General features: G+C 36.1%; 1 protein-coding gene across 1 annotated transcript; it reads left to right on the top strand.

Moving 5' to 3' along the window:
* Positions 1–76: 76 nt before the first annotated feature.
* Positions 77–10233, top strand: gyg2 (glycogenin 2). The gene is made up of 9 exons (XM_067402740.1): positions 77–347; positions 4145–4283; positions 4539–4713; positions 4951–5113; positions 6321–6447; positions 6597–6792; positions 7395–7556; positions 9293–9421; positions 10007–10233. The coding sequence occupies exons 1-9, from the start codon at positions 341–343 to the stop codon at positions 10130–10132; spliced, it is 1224 nt and encodes a 407-aa protein (XP_067258841.1). The 5' UTR covers positions 77–340; the 3' UTR covers positions 10133–10233.
* The last annotated feature ends 1549 nt before the right edge of the window (positions 10234–11782 follow it).

Here is an 11782-nt window from a genome sequence, read left to right as displayed (position 1 = left end):
TATCTTTTAATTCGGCGCCGAGGGTGTTTTCCTTGATTTAATTTTCAGTGTTTAAATATTGTAATACGTTTAACGACCCAAAAATCGATATCGGTAGTTGCTCATATGTCCAGTCGTAGTAGTGGTTGAATGACCCCTGTCGCGTGACCGTTAGTACTTCAAACAGTCCCCCACTTGACAGTGAACGTTGACTGAAGGCAGCTGATGTTTGAAGACCTATTGCTCAACTATCGTTTAATCGACTATCATTTATTTTAAACACTGCCATTTACTTTATAGCACTTGTTCCATAAAGAGTGTCCCTCGTTACTCCGAAGAGCGATATAAAAATCTGACAGAAATGACGGGTAAGTTGATCCTTCTAATACTACCAAATGTTTAGACAGATTAAAAATATATATTTCGAGCTCACTTAAATTATTAACTGAGGACGGTGTGATATTTTACCTAATCCAACAAACCTAGATTTATAATGGGAATTTTTTTAATTTTTTAAAATTTTTTTTTTTTTTTTTGAAAGAAATTGTTTATTCCAAGTGCTGTCAACAATATAAGCATATCAAGCCTGTTCAATCACTGACCATGACATCCAGTGACGGTGTCAGAGCCTGCTCCCATTGCCTGCCAAATAAAAGAGGGTCAGGAAAACAACTGTGGTGATATCCTGTGTATATCAGTAACCAAATCACATTGGCAGGTGAATGTAATGTGTCATTGAGTTGAACTTGAAACCTCGTTTGCTTTTTGTAACCTTCATTCAGACACACTTATTTCTTCTTTTATTAGGCTACTATTCAGATGTGTGCTTGGCACTTGTTGGCTGCTTTTCCTTAAATATCAGGTCAATTTAGTTAATAATTTCATGTAAGCATCTGTCCTATAGTTTAAAAAAATGATTGTGATCATGAATTTAGTTAAAAAGTAAAATTATGATCAAGATGGCACAGTGGATTTTACTTTTTTTGTTAGTTCTATAGTCTCAGCCTCACACATCTTTAAAAAAATGTCTGATGCATATGGAATTCTTACCTGGAAACACTTCAGGATTTTCAAAGTCGTCATCTGGTTGGTTGAATTCTACAGGATGTCAGAGAGACGTGTGTCGCATTCTTTAATGGTCCGCTTGGAAACAAATGCAGTGACGCCAAACCCCCTAGTGGAAGAAGAACTCTGTCGTGATTACAACTGTGACGTTGAGCGCTTGCCAGGATCAACTAAACACTGGATTTTCGAAAGTAGTCCTATGTGAAGTTCGTGGTTCAATGCAGTAAACTTGCACTCTTGAATGAATAATTTATTAGATGCATGCTGGTGTGTTATTCGACTTTTTCAAATTTCTACATTTTCACGCCCCTGAACATGACGCAGAACAAAATGAACTGTGACTGGTTGTGTTACATGTCAGTCAAACGTTGTTCTTGGGCGCTCCTTGGCCAATGAAAGCTGCGATAGGCTATGTAAAACTAGATATATCCCTTATTTTCACATTTCGTGTTCCTCAGAAGTGGAAGTTGTCATAGTTGGGTAAACTTTTAAACTTTTATAGCAGTGAATGAGAGACTTCATTAAATAATGTGTTTTCATTTGTGCAGATAGCAAAAGTGTTTTCATAACTTTCAAAAAAAGAAAAAAAAAATAGAGAGTGGCAATAACTGTCAAAAGAGAGATGTCATTTTTACTGTCAGTCCCATATAGCGGCTGTATTAGATACACCCTCACAGCAGCATGAACTATGTTTTTGTAATTTGATGCAAAGGTAATATAATACTAAGTATAGTGTTGTAAAATTTATTGCACATTGAAAAAAAAGGACACGCAAGCATGGGAAGCAAGCTGGCGCTAGTCAAGCGTGACAGAATCAGTGGAGAAATCGTGTGGCGGTGGGACATGCGTCTACATAAATGAAAGGTGGTGTACAGAGGCCATATTATACATATATAGAAACAGGGTTCAAATGGTCTAACTAATCAGCTCAAGAGGGAGCATTCCGCCACCCCAAAATTCTGGTTTCTATTCCTAGGATATGGGGGAGTACTCTGGGGAAAGGGTTTGGGAAAGGTCCATGAGCTGGAATTTAAACTCGGGTAAACCGAGCTGCCCACAAGGCTATCGGAACTGATTATTATTTTCAACTTGACTGCAAAGTTTTATTCTCCATCATGAAATACTTTTAGCCTGTACATAAATTAACCTTTATGTTATGTCATCGCAGATTAATTGTAAAGACAGGTAGGAATACCTACATTTCTGCCTGCCATTTGGGCTCGCTTCTGAGTCCTCAGCCAGGAGCCACCCATCATTGATGTTTCGCTCCTTTAATCCTGGAACATCTCCAGGTGGTGGAGCAGCGTCAGGGACGTCTCCCTACCGCCCCCTGCAGCCTACCCTCGGATTCTTCTTTCCCCCACACCTTGTCCTTTCTCCACAGCCAGAGCTAGAAACTCCCTTTCTCTGCCTCCTCTGCCAGATCTTTTAATGCCTTTGACAACCTGGTGCCTCTGACAACAAGAGACTTCAGAAGCCGGTGAAGCCTCGACAGCCGACTTCCACTGGATAGGTGAAAGCGCTCCACCCTGCCTCTGTGCACGCAGCTGTTAGTTCTGCATACCTCTCCTTCTTCCTCTCAAAGGCAGACTCCAGGCCGACTTTCCATGGCACAGATTAAAATCTATAAATCAAAATATTTATTGCATTCATGAAGAAAAGGGTGAGCACCCAAATCTCTATCACCTATTGCCTCAATGGTGTACAGTGTCTTTGGGCAGACTAAGGCTGAGGCAGATTGCCGGCAACAACCATTTTAGGATTCTTTGTGATTTGGTCTTAGTGACTTCTTGACTACTAACATTTCACAGATTTAAGAGCTATTTTTTAGCGCTACAGCGGATAGTCCCGACTGCCGAGTGAATCACAACCCTTTCCCTCCAAGAACTGTACTCATCCAGAGTGAGTAGAAGGGCTGGCAAAATCATACTGGACCTCTCACACCCAGGCCACGTCCTCTTCGAACTTTTGCCATCTGGTTGGCTCTGCAGAGCACTGAACACAAGAATGGCCAGGCATAGGAACAGTTTCTTCCCTCAGGCAATCCATCTCATGAACAGTTAATGCTCCCACTTGGCAAAAAAACGTGCTATAACACTATTTATACATTTATTTATTTAACACATCATACTTATTTACATTTCCTTGCATTTGTGCATAACATACCTGTACATACACATACTGTCTACTGTCTTAAGTTTTTGTTTTTTAAATATTTTTTGTATATTGTTATTTCCTTTTACTTATTCTATTTTTATTATCCATGTCTTGTCACTGTCATTCTGTTTGTGCCGTGGAGCTTCTGTCACCAAAACATATTTCTTGTATGTGTAAACATACCTGGCAATAAACTCTTTCTGATTCTTATTCTGATCATTTTAATAAAATCATACTAAAATGTGACCAGTACACTGGAACAAATTTTTTACCGCAAAATTTCACAAATACAGTAATTACAAAGAAATGGCAAATAACACATTGACTTAAACATGCAATTTTGAAGCACAAAGACTAAAATAGTGTTTTCTTGTAAAAATCTGTTTCATTTACAACTTTGGGGGGGAAAAAAATAAATATATATATATATATATATATATATATATTTTTTTTTTTTTTTTTTTTTGGACCCACTTTATATTGTGGCCTTAACTACTATGTACTTACATTTAAATTAATCATTTGATACAATGCACTTATTGTGTACAAACATGTTTTTACATTGTACATTATATTTTAAAAACACCTGCATGTAATAACATCTGTAATTATTTTCTGTAATTACATTTATAATTAAACTGTTGACCCATCCCTTACACCTTACCCCTACCCTTAAACCTACCCATACCACCAAAGCTTTCCCTAACCTTACCCGTACCCCACCTCAAAAGCTGCAAAAGTGTTTTACAATTCAATATGAACCTAATAAGTACATTGTACTTATTTTTTGATGTAAGTACATAGTAGTTAAGGCCACTTAATATAAAGTGGGACCTTTTTTTTACAGTGTGGTATGGTGTATTAGCCCAAAGCACCTGTATTGCATTATTGTCCTCTTTTTACTATTTCTGTCTTGTATTTTATCTACGTCTCTTTCTCTCAGAGGCTCAAGCCTTTGTGACCCTGGCCACTACAGATTCCTATTGCATGGGATGTATAGTGGTAGGCAAAAGTTTGCGCAGACATGGAACATCAAGGAAGTTAGTGGTGATCATTTCCCCCAGTGTTTCCAGATCAGGAAGGTGAGTGAGCAACTGTCCTTCACTAGTCATTTTGAAATAACATCAATCCGTTCCTGACTCAGAAGTGAGGGCTATTATGAGTGATAAAGCACCTTCTTCTGAAAATTTATAGTATGACTTTCAAAAGGGTAATACATTCCCATGCATGGTACTCTTAAGTCTGTAATAGTTTTCAATCCCATCTTGGATTTTCTCATCTAACGTGGATTGAGATTGATTTTTTTTTGCCTCATTGATTTTTATGCGTTCTTCTAGATTGGCCCTGGAGGACGTGTTTGATGAAGTTGTCATGGTAGATGTGTTGGACAGTAGAGACAAGGCTCATCTCACCTGGCTGGGACGTCGTGAACTAGGGGTCACTTTCACCAAACTCCACTGCTGGACCCTTACACAGTTCAGCAAATGTGTGTTCTTGGATGCAGACACACTTGTGAGTACTTGGTTCTGTTCAGATAAATGAAAGTATAAGATCACTACATCAAGGTGTTCAAAGCTTTAGGAGCACACAGAATACATAACTAAATAAATAAACATATGTTAAAAATGCACAATATGCAATAATACACAATGTGCCATGGTGTTATATAGTGCAAGTAAACTACATTTGAGGAAAATGTATGAGTTGATGCCCCCACATATTAGGCTGTTATATTATTCTGTGCCGCAGGTACTGTGTAATGTTGATGAGCTGTTTGAATATGAAGAATTATCTGCTGCACCTGATCCAGGCTGGCCGGATTGCTTCAACTCTGGGGTATTTGTGTTTAGGCCCTCCCTGAATACCCATACCCAAATACTGGAACACGCTGCACAGCACGGCAGCTTTGATGGTGAGCCACTCGGTTATATTTAGCGTATATTACATTCAGATCTTTTAAGTTCAGTCTAAATCGGATGTGCTCAATCGGACGTTGGAACTATAATTAGCCTCAAATGCTGTTTTGTCACATTTGTATTTTTAATCTTTAAAAGCAACAACAGGAGCATCACATATACATTATGATACTTAACTAGTCACTGTTACATCTTTACAAAGTATACTGCATTAAAACACACGACCAACAACCAATTTTAGATGTAACAAGTTATCTGCAAATATTAAAATGCATTTTAACTTTGGTTATAATTATTTATGAAAATATTTAATAGAAAAATACCTTTATAATGCATTATACATAAAGGCTTCAAGTAAAGTGTAACCAAGATTTCTATCTCAGATAAATGCAGTTAAATATGAACTTTCTATACATATTATATTTCCACAAAACTTTTAAACAGCACAGCTGTTTTCAACATTGATAATAAGAAATGTTTTAAAAGCAGGTGACACCAAAGATTGGAGTAATGTTTGCTAAAAATTCAGTTTGCCATCAAAGGGATGAATGATATTTTAAAATATATTCAAATATAAAACAGTTGTTTTACTTGTTATACGATTTGACAATATTACTGTTTTTATTGTGTTCTTGGTGAACAAGAGCTTCTTTCAAAAACATTATAAAATCTTAGAGAGCCCAAACTTTTGAACTGCATGTGGCTCGTCATTGATTGATTGATTGATTGATTGATTCACTCACTCACTCTGATGCAAACACAGTTGTAAGTACTTAGTTCTGTAAATGAAAGTAAAGATGGCTATTAAAGTACACCAAGGTGTTCAAAGCTTTAGGAACACACAGAAAACATTATAAAATCTTACCGAGTCCAAACATTTGAACTGTACGTGGCTCTTCATTGATTGATTCATTTATTAATTAATTGATTCACTCACTCAGATGCAAACACACTTGTAAATACTTGGTTCTGTTCTGATAAATGAAAGTAAATATGGTTATTAAAGTACATCAAGGTGTTCAAAGCTTTAGGAACACACAGAAAACATCATACAATCTTACCGAACCCAAAATTTTGAACTGTCTCTTCATTGATTCATTCATTTATTAATTCACTGATTCACTCACTCACCTCACTCCAGAAACTACAGTACTGTCAAATATCTATAAATGACATTAATATGATATGACCCATCATGCATAGGAGGAGACCAGGGTGTTTTAAACACTTTCTTCAGTGACTGGGCAGTAAAAGATATCAGGAAGCATTTACCATTTGTGTACAACCTCTCAGCCAGTGCCATCTACACGTATCTGCCAGCATATCAGCAGTAAGTATTCACACTAAATCTTATTATTTAGGTATACCAATAATTAATGGTGTTATTTATTTGTTTAACATGTGTTGTTTATTAACTAATTATATACTGCAATAAACACATACACAAGTAGGACAAATAAGCATTTTGGTTTTGTACAGGTATGGCCACCATGCAAAGATTGTCCACTTCTTGGGTGGGACAAAGCCCTGGCATCAATCCTATAATCGACAGGCTGCCAGTGAGTCATATTTCAAGGGTTGCAAAAACTTTGAGCAATTTATACATTTATGGTGGGCGGAGTACTACAGTCAAATCCAGCTACAAGTTAAGAAGGATGACAAGAATGAAGACGATGTAAGACTACACTATTTTGTTTTTCGTGTTGTACATAGTAGTGTTACCTATGCCCTATTGGCTACTTTTATGACTTATAGTAGATTTATGCATTTTGCAGAAACTTTTATCAAAGTGCCTTATCAAAAGGAATACATTTGATCAGTTCTTTAATTGCTAACAAAAGTCACTGCAAACAAGCGCTTGGAACCTTATAGTCCACCCAAAAATCTAAATTCAGTCATTTACTCACCCTCATGTCATTGCAAACCTGTACTGTATGACTTTTTTTACTTCTGTGAAACATAATAGATGATATTTTGAAGAATGTTGGTAACCCAGCAGGTTTGATTTTCATTGACTTCCATTATATATATATATATATATATATATATTGGTCCATACAGTGGAAGTCAATGGGAACTAAAACTGTTTGGTTATCAACATTCTTCAAAATATCTTATTTTATGTTTCACTGATGAAAGAAAGTCATATGGGATTGGAATGACTTTTCTTTTTTCAGGTGGATTATTCCTTTAAATTCCAGTTGTATAATTATTTTATTTAATAGACAATGTTAATTTAATCTGTCATACATCTCTGATCTTTTTCTTGGTTTGCAGTCAGTGCAGCAGTTGGATTCCCCACAGACACATCAGACTCCATCACAAACCCAAAAGAGCAGCATTGAAGCCCACCACAGAGAGATGAGACCCTCTTCACCTCTCCAAGATCTGACTTTGGACTCATTGACAATCAGCTCAATTGAAAAGCCTGAGGAAATGGTAAGTGATAGGTGGTGCTGTCCATCCAGAGAAAGGTTTGAAGAACTGAAATTAAGAGTTCTGATGAGGAAGGAAAAACAAAACAAAAGACAACAACATTATGCAGCCTTGATTCATCTCTCGCTCTGAGTCTCTCTCTGAATCAACTCTTCTTCCTTTAAAAGTATTGTGTCCTCGGGGCTTTTAGAAAAATCCAGTGACACACCCAACAGTGACTCACCCCAGCACCAGTGACTCACCCCAACACAAAGAGAACAAAAACATGTTCAGAAGGATGCAAAACCACAATGAATGTGAATATATCAGTTTACATGTAATGCAAAGACCCAGGAAAAAAAAAAAAATTGACTTTTGATTGATTGAAGAAAAGGATACAATAGGTAGTTTGCACATGACGTCACGTGGTGCCGCAAAATGCAGATGGAGGGCAGGAAGTGATTTTCTACATAGGGAAGCACTATGAAATGCCTATAATTTGCGTCGCTTATGGTTGCTCTAACCGAGAAACCACAACCACAAGGAGCCTTTATCATGCACCAAGAGTTCTGTTCATCATATGCAACTATTAACAAAAAAGTAGTATGCCTCTATAGTTTTGTATGCTTTCATTTGTTTTTGTTTTTTTTGAAAAAGTAGAAGGATGTCCGTGCCTAAGAGTAATTTGAAAACTTCATGTTAAATGTTACACAGAGCGAGCAGGTTCAATCCAAGTCTTACGAGACATGATCGGCCGCTTTAAACATTAACATTTTAATTTAAGCATTTATATATATAAACATTGATCAAATTACATATGTAGCATACCCTGTCTGTATTAACAAATACGTGTTCATGGCAACAATAGAATTTTATAACTGCAAAACCTGGGTCACTGTTGTGAGGCACAGAGGGTTCCCTTAGAGAACTGTTTAAGGGATTATAGACCTTATTCCCCTGTTTCAAAGACAAGGCTTAAGATAGTCCTAGACTATATGCATGTTTGAGCTGTTTTAACTAAAAGAAACTTGTACTGACATATCTTAAATATGTCAGTGCCATTGTTTTGTCTCAAGATGCACACCAGTAATTTTTTTTTTTTTTTTTTTCAGTGCAAGTTTATAAAAGATACTTAAATGCCCTAATTGAACTAAGGCCTAATCCTGGTTTAGGTTAAACCCTGTCTGTGAAACCAGGCCAATATGCAACAAAAGTGTACATCCTCAAATAAATAAATAAAATTCATTACATTTAGCATTCATGCTACATTTATGTTTCCCTTCAGCAGGCCGTTATTGTTTGATCCCAAACTAATTTTTATGTATAAATGAAAAACAGCATTAAACAAAAAATACAATATCAAGTTAACTTCAATCAAAGCAAAGTTAAGAAAATAAAGTTTATTTCATATCTTCTAAGTGCCACCCTCCACCTCCAAATCCCAATTTTGTATTAATCATGCATACGTAGTGAATGTGCATGTCTTTTGTCTAGTGCGCTGGTTCCCAAACCTGTCCTGGAGGACCCCTGGCCCTGCACATTTTGTATGTTTCCCTCATATATCACACCTGATTTAACTTGTGCTCATTAGTAGAGACAGCAAGACCTGAAATGGGTGTGTCAGAAATAGGGAGACATAGAAAATGTGCAGGGCTGGGGGTCCTCTAGGACAGGTTTGGGAACCACTGTGTTTTAGTAGAAGGCCTGTTTATTTATTTACTTACTTATTACTTATTTATTTATTTATTCTGTCTTCTCAGAATATTCTCTTTGATGTCCTGTCTGGTGGGGAGACTGACGAGACCCCTATCAGCCTTTCGTCTGAGCAAGAGAGTGAGCAAACTGAACCAGAGACTGCTGATGATTCTGCCGTAGACACTGGAGAAGCTGTATGTATGAAAATAAGCTGATGTGGCTTATGGGAAACATCACTTTTAATTTGATGTTGTTATAATTTTTCATAATGTATACTTTTTACTAATTATTACTTCTTTCCAAGATACTTGAGTACCATATATTTTTTCTTAATTTGAAATAAACGTCAACTAAAAAAAAAAAAAAAAAAAACTTGTTCAGCTACAAACTTTCTTATTTTTAATTAATTTAACTTGATATACGAGAATAACTAAAACTAGAATAAAAATGTATACTCAACAAAATTACTAAAACTTTAAAGTTAAATTGAAAATGTAAAATATAAAAATAACTAATTCAAAATAATAAAAACTGGAATAGTATATCACATGACACTAAAATAACTGCTTCACATAATGAAGTTTGAGATGGGTGTTTTTTCTTGCAAATATTAGTGTATCTACTGCCATCTAATGGTGGCTCAGTAGAGAAGTTACTATTTGAATTTGCAGTCGTGAATCAACCAGTATTTCACCTGTGCTGAACGTTATACTTATCATTATGATTTTGATAGTAATATTGTAATTAAAGATTGATTTTATCATATGGTCCCATTGCAGATTGCAACTGAGACAGAGCAGGAAGACTTGGAGCACCGACGCATGTGGGAGGAAGGTCACGTTGATTATATGGGCAGAGATGCCTTCAACAACATCAAGAGGAAACTTGACCTATTCCTTGATTAATTGTGTGTGTGTGTGTGTGTGTGTGTGTGTGTGTGTGTGTGTGTGTGTGTGTGTGTGTGTGTGTGTGTGTGTGTGTGTGTGACATATCAGGACACAAATTTGTACAATGACATGGGTATGACATAGGTATTACAAGGAGAGGGTGACTTATGAGGACATTACCCCATGTTTTTCATAAGGCTTATAAATCATACAGAATGAGGATTTTTGAGAAAGTAAAAATGTGCAGTTTTCTGTGATGGGTAGGTTTAGCGGTAGGGTTGGTTTAGGGCGATAGAAAATATGGTTTGTACAGTATAAAAACCATTACGCCTATGGAATGTCCCCACAGTTGACAAAAACAAACCTGTGTGCGTGTGTGTGTGTGTGTGTTTTCAAGAATGTATAACACAGTATCTCAATATATTTTCGCTTGTACTGTATGTCCATCATCATCTCAACTGTTACATTTTCACCTCAAATATAGCCATTTTTTTCTACCTCTGTAGGATATTTGCCACAATGACGGGATCATATAAAAAAATGAAGATGTCTTGCATACAAATGTAACATGTTAAACTGAATTTAGTAATTTAACGTATGTACTATGAGCCTAGATTATGTGATATATGGTCTATCTTAGCCTCTGCTGTGATCTTTTGTTTACAGTTTTATTAAAGCTTAACTGTAAATAAATCCCATTCTAGAGCTGTTAAAGAAGCCATTATAAATAACTTACTTATTAATCAATTATTAAATCATGAGTAAGGAATCAAGAGAAGGTCTGGTATTATTTGTCAATGTCCAAAAATAAACGTGTAGCATCCTTCAACCCAGATGAAATGTACAATTGTGTTTAAAATCTTACTTTTATTAGTATTATTAGTATCATTTTGGCCACTAGAGGTCAGGCTATAAACACTCTCTAGCTTTAACACTACCACAAGCTCCACTGATAGAGACTAACAGTTCGATGCAAAATTGTTTTATGTATGAACACTATATCATTTAACATTTTAAACATCTATTAAATGGAAATAGTCCTAAATTATTATTTCTCGGAGCTTTACATCACATATTATCTTTCTCCAGAGATGCTGACGCATCTCTAAATCTTATCTTCCAGACACCACAAACTTTAATCAAACTATAGTACCCAGGCAAAGTCAAAGGCAGCGTTTTCTGTGATGCATATTTTTTTCTCCATGTTTTAATACTGGAGCCATTTTTACCCTCTGGCCCTGGCCAGCTAACATGACAGCTCTTTGAAGTCATTAAATATCTATGCTTATGTTGCACAGTCAAAAAAGATATGTTGAAGAATGTCGGTAACTAAACAGCTGATTGGACCCCATTGACTTCCATAGTTTCTTTTTCTTTTCTTTTTTTTTCTTTTCCCCATGCTATAGAAGTCAGTGGGGTCAATCAACTGTTAAGTTACCCCTATTCTTCAAAATATCTTCTTTTGTGTTCAGCACAAGAAAGAAATTCATACAAGTTTGGAACAACTTGAAGCTTAGTAATTTTTTGTTTTTGGGTAAACATTAAGCAAATGAAGTTGACTTTTACATCAATCAAGATGTAGCACTGGACATAAACTCTCAGTCTTTCACAATTACTCATTTTGACATTTTAGCAATCTCAGAGATTTGTTAAGCTGCTCAGCTGTGC

This window comes from Chanodichthys erythropterus, chromosome 12 (genome assembly GCF_024489055.1).
Source record: "Chanodichthys erythropterus isolate Z2021 chromosome 12, ASM2448905v1, whole genome shotgun sequence".
NCBI lineage: Eukaryota > Metazoa > Chordata > Actinopteri > Cypriniformes > Xenocyprididae > Chanodichthys > Chanodichthys erythropterus.
This window is presented reverse-complemented; position numbering and strand designations above follow the sequence as displayed.